Source organism: Anolis carolinensis, chromosome 4 (assembly GCF_035594765.1).
Source record: "Anolis carolinensis isolate JA03-04 chromosome 4, rAnoCar3.1.pri, whole genome shotgun sequence".
NCBI classification, from domain to species: Eukaryota; Metazoa; Chordata; class Lepidosauria; order Squamata; family Dactyloidae; genus Anolis; species Anolis carolinensis.
In genome coordinates, this window is record NC_085844.1 from 214431779 (window position 1) to 214455190 (window position 23412).

Below are 23412 nucleotides of genomic sequence, written 5' to 3' on the forward strand. Positions count from 1 at the left end.
TATTATTATTATTATTATTATTATTATTATTATTATTTTCTGGGTGAATTGCCCCCAAAAGGAATGCCTTTTTAAAAAAGAATGTAGGATTCAGGAAGCTTTGAGGGTTTTGAGGGGCTGCATGTGGGGTCCAAGAGTTACACTTCCCAGTGATATATATGAAAGATACTAGATAACAGTAGACTGAGTGGCACTCTACCACTTTCCAAACCAAGACACTATTGGTCTTACTTACTGTAGCCCATTCCTTGCACAAAGTACTTGAAGGCTTCAGTCAGTTTCCCAGGCTAGGAGGGGAAAAAAAAACTAAGTGTAGGTGGTGGCACATTTGTAAATATTAAATGTAAAGGAACAAAGATGTTCTTACAGTTAGAGCTCACCTGCACAACCTGTGGAAGTCCTCCACAATCTGCCATCTATGAGAAAAAACAATTTGGAACTATGGTAAATTATGTCCAGATTTTGAAAAAGCTAACCTACAAACAGACCCTAAAATGAGTCAATTCAGTGAAGGACTGCAATGTTACACAAACCATAACCTCTTTTCTCCCAGAACACATAGCTTTAGAGCTGAACTTTCCCCAGAGAGCCAACAAAGGCATTGTTGAAGAACAGTAAGAGAAAAATGTAAAACAGACAGGTATACAAGCGTATATTAACTCCCATTTCTGGATTTGGTTTCCTGAAAGGGGAAAAAAACCCAAGACTTGCAAATATGTGTATTTCAAACTGCTGTGTACTAGGTTTGTGCATTTCAGCTGAACCTTGAGCAGTTTCTGCTATCCAGATTTTGGGGGACCTGCGTATCCGTTTTCACATCCGCAGCCGGATAATGCAGCTAGATCCTGCCCATTGGTGGCAATGAGGGGGGGGGGCTTCATGGGCTCCCCTTCCTGACATTTTTAGGGCTATCGGGATGAAAATGGCCACACTTGGAGAACACATCTACCACTGGGGCCCACCAAGTTTCATAACGTTTGGATCATCCTCTGATTTTTAGAAAAAAAAATCTTTCTAGAAATAAAATCTTCTTTAAAAAATCGCAAAAAGGTAGCCCCACCCTGTAACTTATCCAGGAGCAGCAGCAGGGCATCATTCCTTCCTGCCAAATGTCAAAGGTGCACTTCCACATCACACAGCTCACTATTACAGTTTTTTTACTAATTAAAAAACAACAGCAAATTCTTCCAAAGCTTTTGCATTTCTTGTTCTCACAGCAAACTGAAAGAGGCCAGCAACCCACCATCCATGTCCCTGATTAGAAAAACACTCCTGTATGATCCACTGGAAAAAAAATCGAAATGTATTGCAGGAAATCTAGCCATATTTGGGGGAAAAACATGTTTTGGAGCATATTATTATTAAATAAAATAAAGAAGGCAGAGAGAGTAAAAGATAAATGACTGTTTCCAGAGTCTTTAGGAGACACAATTTACCGGTGGGAGAAAGACAAAAGAAAAAATAACTCTCCTGGGAGTAACGAGGAATTGACAGAACATAAACAGCTTGGTGGCCTGCCTGAAAATTTTATCTGCCTCTGGTTTAGAAAGAAACTTCACAATACATACTGCCCCTAATTTTCATTTACCTTCAAGAGTGTTGTATTCATTGGATCCAGTCGTGAATTACATTCAACCTACAAAGCACACGGGATTATTTTGTATTTTTTTCTATTATGCATGTAAAATGTACAAGTTATAATTCAGAGTCCACATCAAGAATCCAGTGAGTATGGCAAAATGGATGGAGAACAATGTATATTTGTAAAAACACAAGGAAATAAGAAATACAAACAAAGAATAAACTATACAGGTCCCATTCGTTAATAATGACAACATTCCTATTCTATCTATGATATAGGCAGGATTTAAGAGTTTTCTTGAGCATTTGATTAAGCAAAGCAGGATTGTTTCTCTGACTAACTGCAAGATTATAAGAAGCAGAAAACATTCAGTTGAAGGATGCACACACTCACAGGCTCAAGCTTATAGTTTATGTTCACATTAAAGTTTGTTTATATGGTATTGTATAAATATTCCCTCTCAGCCTTGAAGTTAACTGGTTAAATCACTATTTTACAGCCTTATTTACTTCACAGGGTTCCTGCAAGGCTATATTAAAAGAATTCAATCTATACCTCCTGAGCTCCTTGAAGGTATATGAATGTAATGAAAAAATGAGGATAATCTTCAGGAAATACAACAGGTACAACATACACCGTACAAATTACTGAATATGCAGGGCTGACCCTGAAAGTGGAAAAGCAGATTTCATTGCTAATTACAGCAGCAAGTGAAACCACATTGGGGATAATGTATTTGAACTGGAAACAACAATAGAGAATTTGAGAAAGGAGGAGAGGGAGAGATCAGAGTCAAGAGTCATCCAAATCTCAGAGCTGTGGGCTACTGTCTACTTGCACTGTAGGAAGAGCAGAAGAAAATGGATAGAGAAAAAGGAAAGTCACTTGACATATAAGGGCTTCACAACATCAAACGGAGCTACATGGCTCTGTTACTATCTAATCCACATCTCAATCTCTTGGATAATTGATTACAATTAAGATTTTATCATTCATAGTTGAGGAGCATATCTCCTACTCAATGACTTCAAATGAAAATTTACAGAGTTGTTTTCACTGACATTGCACAGGATGCAACAAAAAGCAAAATGTATGTAAGGGAGTACAGGAAATGATAACCTGGCACACTTACCACAGCTTCAACAGCAGGTGAGCTGTCTCCAACCACTAATAAGACAGGGCACCTGTACAGAAGACACAAGATACAAATTGTAGACTGCACGCTCAACAGCAACTCCATATTCTGTTATCATTATTGCTGCTCAGTTTTAATCATAAGAACACTATATTGTTTTACCACGAACTAGGGCTGCACAGCATTGCAATAAAGCAATTATAAACCAAGCTCATGGACACAGCTTGTCATATGCTTATCCATCAAGGTTTCAATTTATTTCAATAAAGACTTACATCCTATATTTGTTTGTGTCATCTGACCCAATACTCTACTACAATCCACATGACCCCCATATTTCATCATGCTGTAGCATTGTATTAGATCACCACTTTGTGATATCAGCCTACATTCAAAGATATGTATGATTAGTGTTGAAGATGATGGGGAACACATTCGCATTTTGTTCATGTGTACAAATCTCTCTGAGGAATTAGAAAACTATTTCTTCATGTTTTACAACAGAGGCCAGGTTGACACTGTATTCTTTCATGGAAGGTTTGTGACACTGAACACCGTCTTCCAGTAGCAATTCTTCCACCTTTTAAAAGTGTATTTTGAATAATTATGCAAGGAGATAGTGTGCAAATGTCTAAGAGAAGCATCTTATAAAAATAAAGGCTACTGATCTGCCTAAAGAATGTGGAGACTAGGAAGGTGGATAAAAGACCCAACTGGCGTTTGATATAATGGGAAACAGGTCTGTTAAAAAAACCCACTACAATAGTGGAGAGGACAAGATCTAGGCTCATTGTGCATGAGAAAAAGACAGATGACATCAATAGTTCCAGGTATGAGATTACTGGGAAGCCTGTGAAAATAAAATATTCTAAACCTAAAAAAGGGATTCCTCACAGTTTCCAGAAAGAACCGAACACGTAACTTACTTGAGTGTTTTTGCTGCCTCTTCATTCACACCCAGGACTGGCCTCTCAATGTCCAGGTCTCTGCGGCTAGGAGACAAAGACAGAAAGAAGTGTGGTCAAACATTGGGAAGCATGTAGCTGGAAAACAGACTTCTGGAGTTAGCATGCACACAAAGTATTCAGCTCCATAACTATTGAGTTTGAATTAAATCTTTAAAATTGACTGAGACAAATTAGATGTCTCCAAGTCCTGAGCTTATCAACATCATTAGAACCTACATCCTTATAAAAGAACATAAATATGGGATTTTACAAGTAATCCGTTAAGAGAACCCAGAAAGCTGTGAAGTCAGGTGTGAGAGAGGGCATAATGTACAGTCATTTCTATTTTTAAAAAAGCTGTGTCTGTGTGCATGTACTTTTGTGAGTGAATTATGCACACTCTTTCTCTTTTAAAAAAAGAAGCTATTAGTAAATCTGTTTATGAATTTCCTGCATTACCACCACTTTATTCCTAGCATCCTTGGATTTATATACAATTCTTTCCTGACTGTCCTTTCCTCAGAAGTGAATGCTACTGTAACTGCTACAGTACTTCCAAAAATTGAAAATGAGGAAATTATCAATCACAAGAGATGTTGATGAAGCAAGTGAAAGGTCTGTCAACAAGAAAGACAGCAGAAGATCACAGGACAACAGACAATAGCCAAAAATAAGAACTGCTGAGACCAATTTTCTAAAGTTTCTTATACAAGAGAAGTTCTTTAGAAGTATATCTTAAATGGTGTTTTATGGCACATGATAACTGTATTGATCTCTTTCAACTTTTCTTACTGGATCACTAGTGCTGGATCACTAGTTAAATTTTCAAAGCTGGGAATGGGGAAAGCAAACAAGTTTCTATACCAAACAAATGCAATCATGTACCTGTTATAGGCAGTGACAAAGAGCTGAAGGTTTTCCTGATTGATGTCTTGTGCAATATGAAGTCTGTATGTCTGAATCAGGTCCAGATTAGCTTGCAGTTCTTCCTAGAGCAGAATAACAAATACTCTAATCAGCTGCCTTGCTAAACCATGTTATTTTGAAAACAATTAAATAGACATTGTATAGATAAAAAGGGAATGAACTCCTGAGTCTTTGGCAGGCCACACTATAGCTATGACGAGACTTCATAACATTAAGTTATAAAAGGAGAGTTGGATGGGGTTTGTACACAATATTTGATATGATAAGATCACTTGAAACTATAGCTGCAACCTGTTCACACATACATAGAATATCCTTTTGCTGGAATCTTTAACAGTATTTGAACTTTATTGAAGTTTCGGGAGTAATAATGGCAATCTACTTCTTCTACAGGAGCCCTGGTGGTGAAGTGCGTTAAAGCACTGAGCTGCTGAATTTGCAGACCGAAAGGTCCTAGGCTCAAATCCAGGGAGCGGAGTGAGCGCCCGCTGTTGCTCCAGCTTCTGCCAACCTAGCAGTTCGAAAACATGCCAATGTGAGTAGATCAATAGGTACCGCTCTGGTGGGAAGGTAATGGTGCTCCATGCAGTCATGCCGGCCACATGACCTTGGAGGTGTCTACGGATAACGCTGGCTCTTCGGCTTAGAAATAGAGATGAGCACCTACTCCCAGAGTCAGACATGACTGGACTTAACGTCAGGGGAAAACCTTTACCTTTTACCTACTTCTTCTACACAACTCACCCATAAAAACTAAAAGGAATGATTTTCTCAAGGTATGATCAACAGTAATTGATTTATATATTTCAGATTCTTTGCATTCATTCGCATTTTCAGCATTAGATTTTGCCATGTACTTACATGACCAAAATGGTGTGCCAGAACAATGTCCACAATGTTGGATGTCCATCCTGAAAACTGAAAAGAAAACCTTCCATTTCAGGTATTTACAGTTACAAAGATGGAAACTAAAACCTAACAGGTAACACAATGAAGACCATGTGACATCTCGAAGAGTAACAAATGTATTACAGTATGAGTTTTTATGCTCATACTAGAATATATAAACATAACACACTCTTGCAAACACATACCTGTGTTAGTTTATATCAAAAATAAATTGAATACTTAATTGGTATCTGATGAAGCAGATAGTCTATGAAAGTTTATGCTTCAAACCTCTTTCTCTCAGTCTAAAAGGTGATACAACATTCCTTTGCATCTACAACATAATTATATAGCTACAATTATATAATAAATATGCTCCAATCATGTTACATCCATTATATTTAATATGAATCAAAACATAGGTGAAGTAAACCCCCTGGCAATCTTGAAAGCACTACTTAGCAGTTTTCTAAAGTTAGACATGAATACATGCATATTACAAGTTTAGTAAGCTTAGGGCAGCAGAGAATTCTTAATTCACTTAATGCAGGAAATTCAATTGCCTGTATTTGATGGGAGAGCTGACAAATCTCAACATGTTGATCTTTATTATCTAATTAATAAAATCCACACATAATCACTCAGTCTTCTACTGTTCTTCATTTTGCCTTTAAGAAAGCTGCATAAATTGCAACAATATGTTCATATACATCATAGCAATCAATGTATAGCTCATGCATTATCACACTATTTCATTTGACATCTTCACTGCCTGTTACATCTATGTGTACTGTCATTTTGGAAAGTGTATGCTTTGCCCTATTGTCACCTTATGGATAGGGATTTTTAGTTACACTGTAAGGAATCAAAATGCATTTCAGCATACAAAGCACATCCTTAACAGTTGCCATTAGTTTCTGTTGGAGGGAAGCAAAGAAAAGAATTCAATGCACTAACCAAAAGGAGTTGTTTTACAGAGCTTCAAAATATTTCACATAAAATCTTGGTGATGCTATAATATAAATGAATTTTCATTTGAGTTATCCTACCTTAGATGCTGCCCAGTCAATCCAACCTTTTGCACATGGGTCGATGTTAATAAGCACCAAGCCTTCAACTAAGTCAGGGTGGTTTAACTAAAAACAAAAGAGATACATGTAACTTGTATACCATAAACTATTAAAGCATTCCCAGATTTTATTTTCCTAAATATGTTGCTAGTCTAAGATTACTGCAATCATAAAATGGCCAAAAACAAGGCAGTGTATTTGACTTTTATCTGATATAAGTTCCTTAATGTTGCTTAACAGACAGAATAACAATGACAGATTAACAGATATACTTGGCACTTAACAATAAATACGCTAATTTCAACAGAGTGCATTCACTCCCAGAAATGAAAACCACAAAGCTCTAATTCTATTAAATATCATACCTTTAATCAATTTCTAATGATATTCTTTCTTGGGGTATTTCTCGCTATTACATTCTTCTATGTTTTGTGCGGCCTATTACATAGACAGACTTTATTTGTTAAAGGCAAACACTACTTACAGCAAACCTGCTGAGGATATAAGCACCAGCTCCAACTCCAATACCAATTATACTTTTCAGGCTGAAAAATAAAGGTTCAAAAATGAAAACATCTTTCAATGCTATTCTCATGTACCAACTCATGTGACAGTTCCCTTCTAACAAATCAAACATCACATTTATCACTCTATATTTTGTGGTAAAGAATAAAAGATTAAAAGGAATCTAATCATAACAGGCCAATCACACTTTCTTCTAGGCAAGAATCAGCAGAAAGATTATTAGAATTGGTAGCAAATAATTTAGGAGAAGCTAGATCACTCAGCACACTTACCTGAGGTGTGTAAGAACAGCGGGAAGCATTTCAGCAAGTTCATCAATCGTGGGATACTGGTACCTGAAACCATAAGCAAGAAATGTTAGTTAAAACTGAGGCTGCCATCAGATAACATACACAAACCCTAAATATTCCAAGTTCAAATGAGCACAGAGATGTCAGAAAAATCATAATCATGAATATTTATATTTATATTATTTTATTTTTTCCCACATTTCTCCTGGCATGAGAGCCAATTCATTATGGCAGGCTCTTGGAATTGGATTCAAACCCCTCTGTAGATATCAAAATCCATGGATGCTTAAGTCCCATTACATACAATAGTGTGATAAAATGTTGTACCTTATGTAAAATAGGAAAATCAAGGTTTGATTTTTGGATATATATATATATTTTGTATATATATATTCAAATCATGGGTGGTTGAATCTGTGGATACAGAGTCTGTGGATACAGAGGACAGACTATATTTGGGCAATAAAAGTAGGAACCTGTACAACAGAAAGCATACAATTTACAGGCTTAAAGTAGCTCACAAAAATTTGTGCCCTGCAATAATAACAATAGCCTGTGCCTATATGCATTCCCATCTCCTCTAGGTTATTAGAGACACTCTGCAGAGGCAGGTGTGGCAAGAATGGCCTTTTCTCAATCACAATAGGAATTCTGAGAGTAAAGAACCAGGCATAATTCCTATAACTTCCAGACCATATCATGCCAGGTCTACAATGAATGCCATTTCTATTCAAATAGTCTGTAATTTTTTACAATCAGAGGCAGCCAGGTTAATAACCGGAGTGGCGTACAGGGAGCGCACTACTCCTCTGTTACGCCAACTCCACTGGCTGCCGATCAGCTACTGAGCACAATTCAAAGTGCTGGCTTTAACCTATAAAGCTCTAAATGGTTCCAGCCCAGCTTATCTGTCCAAATGTGTCTCTCACTACTACCCACCTCGAAGTTTAAGGTTTTCAGGTGAGGCCCTGCTCTCGCTCCTGCCAGCCTCACAGGTGCGGCTGGCGGGGGACAAGAGACAGGGCTTTTTCAGTGGTGGCTCCCCGCCTATGGAACGCCCTCCCAAGCGAAGTCAGGCAGGCTCCCTTCCTCTTATCCTTTCGTAGGAAAGCTAAGAAACTGGTTGTGGGGCCAGGCCTTCGAACAACACTAGCAGCATTAAGTATTATAATGTGTGCTGGAATTCAATTTGATAGACTCGTATTTTTAGATCTGATTGCGCCTATCTGCTATTTAGTACTGCATTTTATGAATGTTGCTGTAATTAATTAGTTAACTATTTTAATTGATTTGCATTGTATTTTATATTTTTATATATGTGTGTTTTATTGTAAGCCGCCCTAAGTCCCCTTTTGGGTGAGAAGGGAGGGATACAAATGTTGTAATAAACAAACAAACAAATAAATAATAAATGTGTGTGTATGTGGCCCTGATTCAACTGCCAACTGATGGTAACTCCATAAACTTCATAGGCAAGGAATAGTTGGTGCCGGTTTGCCAGTTTCTTTCTCTGAAATGTGGTCTACAAGCTCCTGGTATCCAAGTACTAACCAAGGCTGGCTCTGCTTAGCTTCCAAAACCATGGATTGTAAGGTTGTAAACCCGAAGACAGGGAACTGTTGGGCTGTGCTTTAACTAAGTGTTGTGTACAGTTATGGTACTATATGATGATAACAATTATGATAATAATAATACCACCCGACAGGATCTCTTGTCTGTGGGGCATTTCAGCTCATCAGAAGGATAAAACTATACATACCCAGAAGGGAAAGGGGGAGCTCCCTCTTGTTGTCCTGGTGCATCAACATGGCATACAGCAAAGTGTTGAGTGATTTCTTGCATATCTTCAAAGTTAAAGAAAGCATTGAAGCAGGATTTATCTATAAGAGAAATGCTGAGTATGACCAATTGATCCATTCCAGCACCTGAACATTAATTCCCATAGCTAAGAGAACAATTTGTTTGTTTTAACCTGTATTTTGTTATTGATAGCTGTCTTAAATATCTTTTTAATGCAAAAATGGGGTAACTAAATAAACAAACATGCATAAAACACATAAATTTAAGCAGTCAGGAAAACTTACGGTTGAGGCCAATATCATGGTATGTGAGGATGACAGGTCTGTTTCCCTTTGATGTGCCCCGCATAGTGACATGAACAACTCCACAAGCTGTCTCAATATCATGTTCCTAGAAAAGGCAAAGGCAACCTGACAGTTAAAGGGAACAATTCTTGAAGGGACATCTTAGCAAGGCAGCAATCACTCACTACTAGCAGATGTATTAATTAACAAACAATTGGAGAAGTATTAATTAACAAACATGACAAATGAAGGATGACTATCTAAAAACCATAAAATTTTAAGGGAGAGAATTACACACGGAAGGTATCTGAGCAGGAAAAAACACAACTTGAATTATATATAATCAACACAGAGATATGTTTTTCCAATTTTCACAGGGACCTTGGTCTTTAGGAAAACCTATTACCAATATCTTAATGCACGAGAAAACCCCCATATAGTGTTTAGTTATCTTAAATGGGTCATTCTTGATTAGAGATGAGGAAGGAGGGAGTAGCTTACATCTGGAGGTATGGTCTGTAAATAAGCTTGTGACTCTCAGTACTGGAAATTGTTATTTTGCCATACAGACCAAAAACACAAATCAAAAATAGTAGTGGACAAAAGTAGTCTTCCATGTTCCCTTATGTTTTTGAATCTGTTAGTGATTACATCAAATTAATGTACGTAATTGTATGACCAATCTGGAAAATGGAATGATATGATTGTTATTTTTAAGATTAAAGAAATATACCATTTTTTTCAAGCTTCCTAGAACACTTCCTCAAGATCTTTATTAAAGGGAGTGAGGGCTAGATGGAGCAAATTATACTGCTGGTGTGGGGCATGGTAGAATCCCTCTCTGCAGTTCAGACAGCAGTTCAGAAAGCTACAGACAGCATATCCTGGGCAAGAGACCTCAGGGTAAAACAAAGAAATCAGAAGGAAAAGCAACAATGGAGAGTTTGAAACATAGAGACTTAAAAAATGGCTGCCTTCTATCCCCAGTACTTATAAGAGTTCTTGTAAAGCAGACAACAGATGTGAAGAAAAAAATGTTACTGTAATCTTTAGCATATTAGGTATAAAATTTTCTTAAACAAAACAAATATGTCTCTTTGATAAGGAAGATGAAAGCTCCTTTACGATAAATAATACTGTTGCAGAACAGGTTGTGTTTGTTTGACTGGTTCTCTCAGCTACTGAGTGAATGCTACGCCAGTCAGCGATTATAGCAACAAATTTGCCAGACGAGTACCATATATATCAAGATATATTGTTGGGAAGGTGTTTTGGCCTCACTTATACCCACTGCACTTCTCTGTGCAGGAGCAGGTTCATGGACATTGGGAAGAATATGTATCAGAATACCACTGGCATAAGCAGACAGATGCCTTGGCTTTTGCCAAGAGTTGAGTATGTGCTTCTTACGAAATGGGTAATCTTTTGGTATACTGTCTACTATGCTGCCCAACAGTTCTCTTATACTAGGCCCAGACTTTCTATTATGACAGACACTGGTTGATCAAAATGGCTTCCTTTGAGACAAAGCAAGAGAAAATTTCAGTGCTAAAAATTAAACAATAGCATGAAATCCTTATCCAAAGGGACCAGTAGCCATGGTTCCATTTACCCGCATCCGAAAAATAAATATCCTCTCTAGTGATTTCCTAGGTCCTCCTGCACAACTCTATGGTATGCTTTCACCAGAAGGTGACAAGAGAGTTGCACTGGAGGGTGTAGTGATGCCAAGACAGGTGTTCTAGGCACTTCTAAAGTCCTCCAGCACGATTCCCACAATATGTTTCTGCCAGAAGTAGTTCATACAGTAGAGTTCCATATTATTTGCAATTTTCACTAACTATGGTAGGTCCTGAAACATATTTCCCACAAACACAAAGGTCATACTGTATTATATTGATAATGATAATAAATAATAATAAATTACATAATGTGCAGGGATATTTATTTATTGTTTTTAATTGTGTGGTTTTTAGTTTTTGGGCAGTTTTATTGAATTAATAATTTATATATATACTGTTAATTTCTGACTATTTGTTTTAACTATTATAAGTCACCCTGAATCCCAATGGGGAAAAACACGGGATATAAATAAATATTAACACAATATGATAATTAAGAAGGTGCTTATTTTTTTTCCATACCTACAGATCTTAGTTTTAGTACAAATTAGTACTAGCACAGCTATATAATAATCACTATGCACAGTTAACTGTGCTTGGCCATGAAATTAGCTCATGTTGCCTGTATAGCCACAACAATGGCGACCATATTGTATTCAGAAACTCACTGGCTTGCTTCATGTTGTCTTATACAATGAAGTCCCTATTCAAACAGATTCCTGATTTGTGCAGCTCATTCTATGATACTAATGATTCACGAAATACATAGCTATCACACTCAGTGCTTTCCCTGGAGGCCTTGTCTGACTTAAATGAATGAGGCAGAAGGCAAAAAGTAGCTGTGGCTGTGGGGACATTGTAGATTACAGTTCACTGTATAGCTGCTTTAATGTGGGATTTAAGATAACTGGATACAAGGAATTTTTCTTCATGGGATGGGTGTGCCATATTTTTATTGTTATATCTTTAAGTGACTTCAGACTTTTAAAAATCAATGGCATTGTAATAGGATGCTTGATTAATTGTGCTCTTTTTATAATCGGGGTTTAGCTCTTTTTTTTTTAACCTTGTTGTCAGTCACTTTGGATCCCATGCTGGAAAAACAGAAGGATATAAATAAAGCAACTTTTGACTTGTTTCCTAGCATCTGTTCAGTGCAATTGAACAATATAGAAACAGTATGCATTTTCTGGAAAATGAAATCTAAAAAAGACCGGGGGGGGGGGGGGGGGAGAGTGAAGAAATGTATATATTTAAATCAATGAAAATCCATTGCCTCTACAAACATAGTTCACAAAGTTTCATTCAATTAAGGTCAATTATTGCAAACTCAAATTAATTAAATTACTGCACAATATACAACAGGATAACATCTTTGTAAGTCCTAACATGTACTTGTCATTGAAATATACCAGACCAGATTAAATACTGTTTCCCAAAAACACAGTATTTGTGCTGGTGTCACCAAAATATTTATGACAAATATGTTAACAGGAACTTAATTAGATCGGGAACCGTATTTAAAACAGCAGATGGCACCAAACTCCCTTTTAATCCCTCCCTTTCCCTCTGTCAGGGAGACAAAAACCCTGCCCTAGAAGATTCATTAGGTGAATATGGTGTGAAGTCTGATTGCATTTTCAAGATCAGCCTGCCTTCCATGCCTCACATGGCTGCCACGTGAGGCCAGCGAAAGGCACCTCTGACGTCTGTAACAGATGACTGTGTTTCTTTCACATCCAAAATATAAGCAAAGGGGTGCTTGCTTATATAGAGGAAGATGGAAGAAGTTTTCTGTAGGTGCCACATTTGCATAATTGTTTTAAAAATAAAGATTTAATTAAGAAAGTTTAAAAAAGATCAATAAGCATACCAAATATCTGAAAGACTGGTATTTTTATCTGAAAATATACTAGAGCAAGATTGAAACAGTGTAAGAAAAATACAAGAGGATTAAACATGAGGATTCAAATTCTGTCTTGACAATACAGGAAACCTATAAACTACCATCCTTCTATAATAAAGACTCTGCTAATAAGCTTTCCATAGAAAAGCACTGGAGAGGAGAGGTGGAGTTTAGTTATGTTGTGCACCGTAATTTAAGTGTGACCTTAATCAGCTTCTTTGGCATTACAGTACTATACAAGGACAAGCCACATCACTCACGGCTACATTGAATGGCTGCATTTGTATAGTGTCTACCACAGAACCTTGGCAAAGGTGTTTTCCTTTTGTGTTATGCCAACTCTCTCTATACAAAATCTTCCAAGCTTTTCACAATGTGCCGGATCTCATTAATTTCACTTGTATACACAGTTACAGTCCAGTATCCTACTTGATTTCAGTGGTCCAAAAGCTGTCTTTCACCTATTTGGCTTTAAAACCATGCAAAGAGAAAGTGGTCAGCTTGATACATCTTTGGCTCTTCATCAGCAAACGAATGTTTCTAGTGCAACTAAAATCAACAACAATTCAAGCAGAAGAAACTGCTACAATGTACAGTCTCTTGATCAGCTACTAATCCAGCTTGGCAATGTATTCAGTTAATGAAGTAATTTTCAAAACTTAGGTGACCTCTAAACATTGGCAAAAATTACAGGGCATTAGTTGAATTCATCATATTGCCTCACACCGTCAGCATCCCAGGCTTTCAATCTATAGTAGCAATCTAGTTCTCATAAAACAAAATATACCTTCTCCCAAATCTTTTCTGAACAAACACAACTTCGTGTTTCCTCTACATCTTTCTTGATTTTTTCCTATTCCAAATTTCCTACCCTCTATCTTACCCCATCAATTCTGTCCTATCCACTGTAGACCCTGTTAAATGTGGATGCTCTTGGAAATACACTTTTATGGCCACAGCTCCTTGCGGAGACCATCAAGTTCAACTCTGCTTAGCATGTAGACTGGCATCAGAATGCTGACACTTTCTAAGAAATAGGAGTGCTTCACAAGGTCTATGGCTTTTCAAATAATTTTGCTTTCAGGTGGAATAGCTATGCAGAAGCATTTCCAGTACCATTCCTATGTGAATGGTAATATTTCAGTAAATTTTCCTCTAAGTAAGGTGTCTGTAGCAGACCATATCCTACAAACGCTCTATTAATAAGGAAAAGAATGGAAAGCAAACAATTCACCTTGAATTTTTCCTCTCTTGCCCCCTCCCGCAAAAGATGTAAACCCATTATACCATTACTCTCATAGCTGGTTTCAGTCCCAAAAATTATGTTTTGAGAGAAAAAAAACTGAGGGAAGCTATCTGTTCGCTTATAAACAAGCACACTGATCTAATTTATTCAAACCCACACAGTGCAGACATATTAATAGAAGAACACCATGGTATGCCAGCAGGAACTGGTTTCTATGGTACTCTGTATAAATAGAATAAGGTGTAAATTAAAAGTGAGGGCTTGTGAAATTCAAGAATTATCTGGACATAAATATGCAAGCCAATGATGTAATGCCTTGAAAGATCTAGCATGCATCCAAGGACAGTAAGCAATTTTGTCAGCATGTATACCTGCTTTCTGGTTTAATTTTGCCCAGCCCCCAAAAACTGTATTTTACATCCATTTTAACTGTCACAGTAAACTGCTGAAATAGAAAAGATGAACCCATAATATACAGCATGCGTATATTAGTTTACGAAATCAAGAAATTGCATCTTAGCTAAAGTAGCTTTGAGTAGTCTGACATTAAGATTTTACTAGGTATCAAGGCATCTATAATCAAGTAAATCTGAATAAATATTAAATGTTGCACTCTTTCAATAAATATCAATTTCAAAGTTATTAAAACAATCAGCATGCTAATTTGAAAACAATGCAGTCAAAAGAATAAACTAGAACTAGGGCAACTAGGAGGAATGAATCTTTTTTACTTTTATCAAAGCCAGGAGATCAAAGCTGAATTTGTTTTCTATGGAAAGAGCACTGATTGGAAGACAAAAGAAGATGAACCTCAAACATGCCTTATTTACACTCCAATCCTAAATAGGTCAACTCAGAATATCTCTCCCTATGTTCAATAGAACTTACTGAATATAAGTAAATATACATCACAGTGGTAAAAACACACTACAGAATACTTCTGTATAACTTCAAGATCAGGTAAAGAACAGATTTGCAAAGTATAATTGATTGGGAACCACAAGAATTCTAGAGAAAAAATTGTCTTGTTGTGGAAACAAGGATTGATGATAAATCTGCAATGGAGACACCTTTTCCCACTCAGGAGTGAATTTCCTAGAGGTAGATTTCTCTCACTTCCTGTTTCTCACTCCTAATCTTAATTATTAGTAATTTGTAAGTTGGATGTTTGTAACTCAGGGACTGCCTGTATTCAAAAAAATGGTAACCAACCAGTGTACAATAATAAAATCAACAGTTATTATGAGGAAAAGCTGCTGATCATAATTCTCTTGGTATGGTCCACCCAATAAGCCCACCCAACAGTAGCACATTTCCTTGTCAACAGAATTTGATGTGGACTTCACTGAATTATTTTCTAAAAATCAAGCTCCACTACATCCATAACATTTATTAAGATTACACCACTATCAAAACAAGATGTAACTTTAATCTGGCTCAATTTGTTTTTGAGAAATTCAATTTGGCTTCTGGTCAGCAAAACATAGTGGTCTAAATGCACATGAACTGACTTCTTACTGACCCTGCAACCTTTCTTGATATTGATATTAAGCCAACATCAGTTCTTGCCTGGATTTCCTGTTACCACTCAGCCATGCAGTGCCTTGGACCCCCTTGTAGATACCAAAATTCATAGACGATCAATTCCAATTATATACAAAGGGGTAGTAAATGGTAATAAAGTTGTGTTCTTTATATAAAATCATGGGTTGCCTTTTGGATATTTTGAGGGAATTTTTAAGCCATGGGTGGTTGAATCTGTGAATATGGAGGGCTGACTGTTTTCCATTTTCACTATTTTCCTTTTGGAAGAGGATGGATATAAATTTGGGATTTGACAGTTTTACTTTCTTCTTGTTAAGTATTAGCATTTTATCATCTTTTTCACATAAGTGTTTTCTTATTTTTCTAATTCCCCTGAATACATATAAATATTCTTTCTAATCTATTTCACAAGACTTGGTGTTCATTTAGTCTGATAGATGAGCCACATAGGACTATGTATTTCTCACTCTAACAAATGACTACAGATGTTCATGGAACAGCAGCTACCAAAGACATGACCATGGTGTCCTTGAGTTTCTAAAAACAGAACCCAGTAAATCTCTAGAAATATCAACTGTAATTTAGAAATAGTCATATTACCCTGCCCTAGTTTGTAGCTTCAGACATGTTTTTCAGCTAGCAATTTCTGAATAACATTTGTCACAATGTTATCACCAAATACCAATAGCAATTCGTATTCTGAACCACTGAGGACAATCAATTGATATAAATGCTAGCAGAGTTTTCACAAATTCTCTTTTCACCTGGCTATATATTTCTCCCTGTAAAATCAATTCCTGTAATGGCAAGGACATTGGTCAGAAATTCAAGTTATCAGTCTCAGACAGGACTATTTTAGTATGACCATAACATTCACCCTTCTCCTCAACTTGCCACATATACGCACAAAATCTCTTTCACATTAGATGGCTGCAAAGTCAGACGAAGAAGATATTGTTATCAATCAGAGGACTGGTAATACAAGTATTAGTTTTTAGAAGTCACTGCAGGAAAAAATAACTAATGTTTGTAAAAAAATCCCATCAATTTGAGCAGCATCTGGAGAATATAGAGAGAGCATAATTACAACTGATAAGAACCACTAAAACCCAATTCTTAACTCTTAATTTTGTCAGGTATTGTAACCTTGTTTATGACTTTGAAGTAAATATGACAGATATATCATTAGGCTATAATCTTTATTCAAAGCCTCCAAAGTTGTGCATCCATGTGTTTTAAAATATCAGGTTCTCCTGTTTATTGAGTTTCCCTTCCCAGCAAATCTACAACAATCTAACAAACACAGTATAATCAAGAAGGTGCTAAAATTCTATTCAATTTAACAGAAGTTTAGCAACACTGCTAAGCATTTCAAGAAAACGCAAGTAGTGGATTCAGTGCCCTTTAGACAGGTTTGGGAACCTCTCAAGGTAAAGTATCCTGCCACTCAATGTCAGTACAACTGCCCTGGAGCCACCCACAGCTTCTGACTTTGAATACTAGCACAGAAATTAAATTGGTTTTTTGGTATGCAAACAGATTGACTTGGAGGTTGACAGGTTCATCCGCTAATCTATCCGTGTGTTTTACAAGGAATTCTCCAATCACCATATTTTGGGTGGGGACTGACTCTGACTGTTAGTCTCACTAAATGTCACAATTTTTAAAAAGGCTTCAGACTTGTTTTAGCCATCATGACTCCTGCAGCTCCTGCATCTGCTCTTTTGAAACTCCAGATCTGAGAGTACTTCTATGTCGTGTGCCATTTTCATAAAAATCGCACTAAAACATAAGAGGAGAGAGGAAAATGGCTTCCTTGGCCCAAAATTGTTAGGATATCCTTTTGATAAGAAATGCTACACACCATACTTCAAAAGCTTTATGGGTCTATTACATTGCCTCCCCACCTCCATGCCGTCACTTTTATAGCAATGATACAAAAAGAGCATAAGGAAATTGAATTCAATTAAATACATGACAGGCGCAATCATGTAATAGATACAGAAGTCCAATGTAACATTAAACTCTTTGAGGGGTGAAAGGACAATAATATACATGCACTTATGACTCCCTAGTTTGTCAGTTACAGACACCATCTGCCATCTACAGACAAGTCCAAGAGATACTTTAACTACCATCTGTTCAAGAGATAAGACAAGTTGCTATATTTTCATATTATGAGTGTAAAAAAGGATATACAAAATATATTTAAATGTGCATACTTAGTATAAACTGAATTAGGCTAACTAGAATCAAGTTTAAACTGATAGATATACTCAAAAGCACAGTCAGTAATTAAATTAAGTAACACTATCAGGATTACAGTCAAAATGGTCCAATGAGTAAGGAGGCATAAGCAATGTAGCTGATAATCCTAAAATTTGCAGCAAACACACACACACACACACACAAACAGAACAATGAGGACTGAGCATGCTCTGCAGCTACAAAATATGAAATGACTTTTTGGCAGAAGAACAGAAAAAGGGAATGGAATGCCCTACTTGGAAGAAATGCTTTTTGTTGTTGTGTATCTTCAAGTTGACACAGACCTATGGCGACCCTATCACACAGTTTTCTTGGCAGGATTTAATCAAAGGAGGTTTACCATAACCTTTCTTTTTTTGACTTGTCCAAGGTCACCAGTAGGTTTCCATAGTTAAACAGGAATTTGAACCCTGGTCCTAGTTCAATTCACAAACCATCACACTACACTGGCTGTAAAAATATGTTAAACTATTTTGTGGCTGCAGAAATTCATATCACAATAAAATCTGTAAGTTGCACTTTTAGAATGACTTCAAATTGGAAATGTTCAATAGAAGAATGGGCATAATGTCGTGTAAACCTAAGAACACTTAAAAGTAAAAGCTACTTCAGATTATACAAAAATATCTCAACAATTAACAGCTTACATAAAAACGAACTACACAAGTTAGATCTGTACTGAAATATGTTCTACTACAGATTAAAAGTTAGCAACTGTAGGGGGTACAGGAGCCAATTTTCCCCATCATGTTTTATCCCAGGCATGGGCAAACTTTGGCCCTCTAGGTGTTTTGGACTTCAACTCCCAGAAATCTCAGCCAGTTTACCAGCTATTAGGAATTGTGGGAGTTGACGTCCAAAACACCTGGAGGGCCGAAGTTTGTCTATGCCTGTTTTAGCCAATGCTAAATATTTTGAGAGGGCTCTGTGAAAGCAAGAGAAATGAACTACCATATTTGGCTGACTTTCAGGTAGAAAACTGTCAGACCCCTGGCTGCTGGGCACCAATAACCATACACGGAGGCCAATCTCTATCTAATATCTTTATTAAGGAAATACATAAAAGCAATAAAACAAGTGAAGAATATAGTTCAGGAGCAGACCTTTCAAACGAGGTCAAATATAGTCCAAAAATGTATTGTTCAATAGATGATATTAGAGTCCAAAGTTTTAATCCACTTGACCGAAACACACACTTTTGCCAAGCAAAAGTGTGGGGAAATGTCAGAGTCTCAGTCCAATGAAGCTTGACAACAAGGCTGGAAATAAACTTGATACTTGACTAGGTCCGTGACTGGAAACAAGGCAAAACGTGAAGCATGGAGCAGGATCCGTGGTTAAACGGCAAGGCAAGGCAAGGCTTGAAGCTTGATCCGGGAAGCAAGGAACTGGGGTTACGAAGTCCACACACGATCTCTCTCCTGAAGGTGATCAATTGACTCCGCAAAGAATCTCTCGCGCCAAACACCTATATTGGGTCTCGTTTTCCCACCAACAAGTCTCTTTCCCTAGAGAACAAGAAGCGAAACCCAACTCTGTCCAGATGCAAGACTCCTTAGAATTTCCCAAGGGAAGCAGACCTAATCAGTCTGTTGTTTGGCAGCGATCCGCAAACTCCTCCGTTGGGCCTCTCTAACTCCCCTGTCTCTAGAATAAGATTCCTTCCTGGGAAACGGAGGGGAGTTCTGCCCAAGGCCTGTTTTACTGAATTCTTGAGGGCAAACATCAACATCCGGCAGGTGAAGAGACTCCAGCTCTTGCTGAACCGGCGAAAACCCCATGTTTTCGTCTTCATCTGCCACAATAGTACTAGGAACAGGACTACAAGGCCCATGAGGCATCACAAAAACTGCCAGATAAACAGCAGGGAATTGTATATTTTTTCCAAGTGTTAAAGAGGTGTTAGAGGGTGGTTAGGGGTCACACAAGTGGCTCAAGGTCACATATACCCTGTGGGCTGCAATTACCCCAAAGCTGAAGGATTTCATAGTGAGCAGCTCCCAGGCAAATGAGCCTATAATATTTGTTATTTTCTCTTGACTCAACTGGATTAGTCAGCAACAAAAATGCATCTGTTCTCTTTCCAGCCAGGCAACCAGCATTGGGATATAGTTCTTGGTAGGCCATAAAATACAAAGAATCAATATGGTTTTTGGTGGCACAAATTCTGCTATTAATGTTCTGCATTTTGGAAGATGTAATGTCTTTTACAATCTCAAGAGTCTAAAGGAACTGGCACCCAGACAACAATATAAGGATAAGAGGCAGGTTATGTGATAAAAGACATCATCTGTGTTAAGGTTGATGTCTGGAGCGCAATTTGTGTGTTTCGTACTGTGTGTTCTTCTGGAATACTTGGTCTAAGGATAGAGCTAGCATCAACAAGTTCTACACAGCCACTCTCAGAGTCTATAGAGCTCAATGATCACAAACTCAGCTAACAGGACATGGACAAAACGTGTTTTTATTGTTTCACAGGGCAGTTTGAGAGGGAGGTTAAGAGTGATCTCATACTGCCTGCATAGGATTGACCATGCATAGTCAGGAAACTACTGCAGTAAGCCACTACAACTGAACCATGCTTGAAGATGGAAAGTTGAGCTCAAATTAACAAGATGGATTTCAACAGGGATCCAAAATTATATTTGGGCAAAAACAGTGAAATGTTTAGATATTAGATGGGTGACACCTGACTTGACAAGAGTACATATGCCAAAGATTTAATGGTTTCAGTAGACCACAAGCTATACATGAGTCAACAATGTTCACCAGAAGCCAAAACAGCCAACGTAATTGCAGGCTGCATCAACATTTATCTATAATACTGAGTCTACATTTCAAGAAGGCTATGGACAAGCTGAAACAGTCACAAGAAGACAACCAAGATGGTAAAAAGTGAGGAACTAAAACCCTGACAAACAACTTAAGGACCGTGGTTTGTTTAGCTTGGAAAAGAGGTGACATGATAGTCATACTTTAATCCTTGAAGGGATGCTAAGTAAAAACACTGAAGAAGCTTGTTTTCAGCTGTTCCAGAAACTAGGTCATAAAACATTATCTTCAAATTATGAGAAAAAAGATTCCACCTCAACTTTAGGAAGAATTCCTGACAATAAAAGTCACCTGGCAGTAGAATGGACTATATAAGACCATCTTCATGAGGTATCTTTTAACAGAGGTTGGGTAGAGGGTTCTTCAGCCGTTAGTAGCAAATAGAAACAGTACATAAATCTTCCTTGCTATGATGCCCTATATTATATTATGTTAACATCCAGAAAGCAGCACTTTTACTGGTGTTTTTCCCTGTGAGCAAATGTTTCCTGTCACACAAATATATTGTAAATCACAATATATTTCCAGATTCAGGTCAGTACTATCTTGGTGCACAGATTAACAGATAATGTCTGACCTTAATCCAATACAGCCCTCCACTACAGTACAAAATAATAATATGTTCCATAGTTACTATTATCAATGAAAAGGCATCATTCATTCTATAAACTCTACTGCGCCCTTCCCCATTATATATACATACATTCACACATATGGAACAGAATAGATAGCATCCTCATGTGGTTCTTCATCTAGGTACTGACCACATGCAGAATCTTCAACGCTGCAATTGCCTCAGGTGTTTTTAAGACCACATTCTGGGACTGTATTTTGTTTCCATGTTCACTGGTTGTGCAAAGGCAATTCCAGAGTGCTTCTTGCAAACTAAACTTACTTACACGTTCAACAGATGCAAATACAGTAGAGTCTCACTTATCCAACACTCGCTTATCCAATGTTCTGGATTATCCAACGCATTTTTGTAGTCAATGTTTTCAATACATCATGATATTTTGGTGCTAAATTCATAAATACAGTAATTACAACATAGCATTAATGTGCATTGAACTACTTTTTCTGTCAAATTTGTTGTCTAACATGATGTTTTGGTGCTTAATTTGTAAACTCATAACCTATTTTGATGTTTAATAGGCTTTTTCTTAATCTCTCCTTATTATCCAACATATTCGCTTATCCAACGTTCTGCCGGCCCGTTTATGTTGGATAAGTGAGACTCTACTGTATACCAGCAATTTCAAAGAGGTGGCCAATGTTACCAGTACATTTCTACACAAAATTTCATAGACATAACTGCCTGGGAAGCTGGTACTATAAAAATTAAGTCCTTTTTAGATGTTTGCTGTGATTCTTCATATCTATGAAGAAGAGGATTAACTAGTCAGATTTGTATTAGATAGCGGAATGTGTTCTAACCAAGTCCAAATGCTTGGCTTAGCTACCTTCCTCTGTCTCTTCTTACATTCCTTGTAAGTTAAATGTAAACAATGTTAGTCATAGGAGTGTTTACTCGATAGTAGTACTACCTACTGAAGATCCATCCTCTACTTCCATCAATAAAATTGATATTGAAAAAGAGCTCCCAAAACAAATCTTTAAACAGTACTGTACTAATACCTTAAAGGAGTCATATGAGAAATAATAAGTTCCCTTTCACTCCAGTTTTTACTAAATAATGCTTGTGGGAATCTGTCAGTCTTTCAGAGAGATTCCCAGCTATTGTCCTGCATTCCATCCCATTTGCTAATCAGACTGTGAACCTTACTTTTCTCTAATGAAAGTATGCTCATTTGTCAATTACCACTTTCTAAATGTATGTAATTTATAGTTATGTACTAAATATACATCACCACCATCATCATCAGCTATCACTTGTGGCTGAGTATAACTGTCTTCCAAGGGCCCATAAGTGGCTGGGAAGACCTATTCTGGATCTGAATGGGCTTTCACAACATCGATTTCCAGATGGAAGGCAGTCCCTACAAGAGTTTGTTTGACATGTTTTTGTCTTGGCATATTTCTCCCTTTTGCCCTTTATTCATGCTTCTTCAAAATCTGACATCTCATTATAATGCTCGAGGACTAGGGCTTCCCAGTTCTTGGTGTTTATTTCACATTTTTTAAGGTTAGCCTTAAGCCTGTCTTTAAATCTCTTTTGTTGTGCACTGACATTCCATCTTCCGTTCTTGACCCAAGAGTAATGTAGCTGCTTTGAGAGATGGTGATTGGGAATTTGGCCAACATGGCCAGTCCAGTGAAGTTGATGGTGAAGGATCATCGCTTCGATGCTAGTGGTCTTTGCTTCTTCCAGAATGGTGAACGTTCTAGTTATGTACTAAATCTACATATTGCCAGTAAGATAGAGCACGCACAGTTTTGTTTGCTTTTCTCTTCACAACACATCAAACAAATGTATGGCATTCTGGGAAAATGAATCTTCAAATCCAACAAATTTCTTCTCCATATCCCACAGTAACCGGGATAACTCTAGACGTTTCCGTCATGTAAGCCAAGGTGTGTCAACAAT

At 37.3% G+C, this 23412-nt stretch overlaps 1 protein-coding gene across 4 annotated transcripts in view; it reads right to left on the reverse strand.

Moving 5' to 3' along the window:
* Positions 1–23412, reverse strand: part of ndrg3 (NDRG family member 3) — a 64511-nt gene that overhangs the window by 4423 nt on the left and 36676 nt on the right. For all 4 annotated transcript variants that reach the window (XM_003220538.4, XM_008109964.3, XM_008109966.3 and 1 more), the window contains exons 4-15: positions 9449–9554; positions 9124–9244; positions 7347–7409; positions 7034–7094; positions 6529–6615; positions 5453–5509; positions 4550–4653; positions 3644–3709; positions 2715–2766; positions 1589–1636; positions 381–416; positions 236–287 (exon numbers count right to left, since the gene is read on the reverse strand). In XM_003220538.4, the coding sequence (XP_003220586.1) occupies positions 236–287; positions 381–416; positions 1589–1636; positions 2715–2766; positions 3644–3709; positions 4550–4653; positions 5453–5509; positions 6529–6615; positions 7034–7094; positions 7347–7409; positions 9124–9244; positions 9449–9554 (853 nt within the window). The remainder of the gene's footprint in view (positions 1–235; positions 288–380; positions 417–1588; positions 1637–2714; positions 2767–3643; positions 3710–4549; positions 4654–5452; positions 5510–6528; positions 6616–7033; positions 7095–7346; positions 7410–9123; positions 9245–9448; positions 9555–23412) is intronic.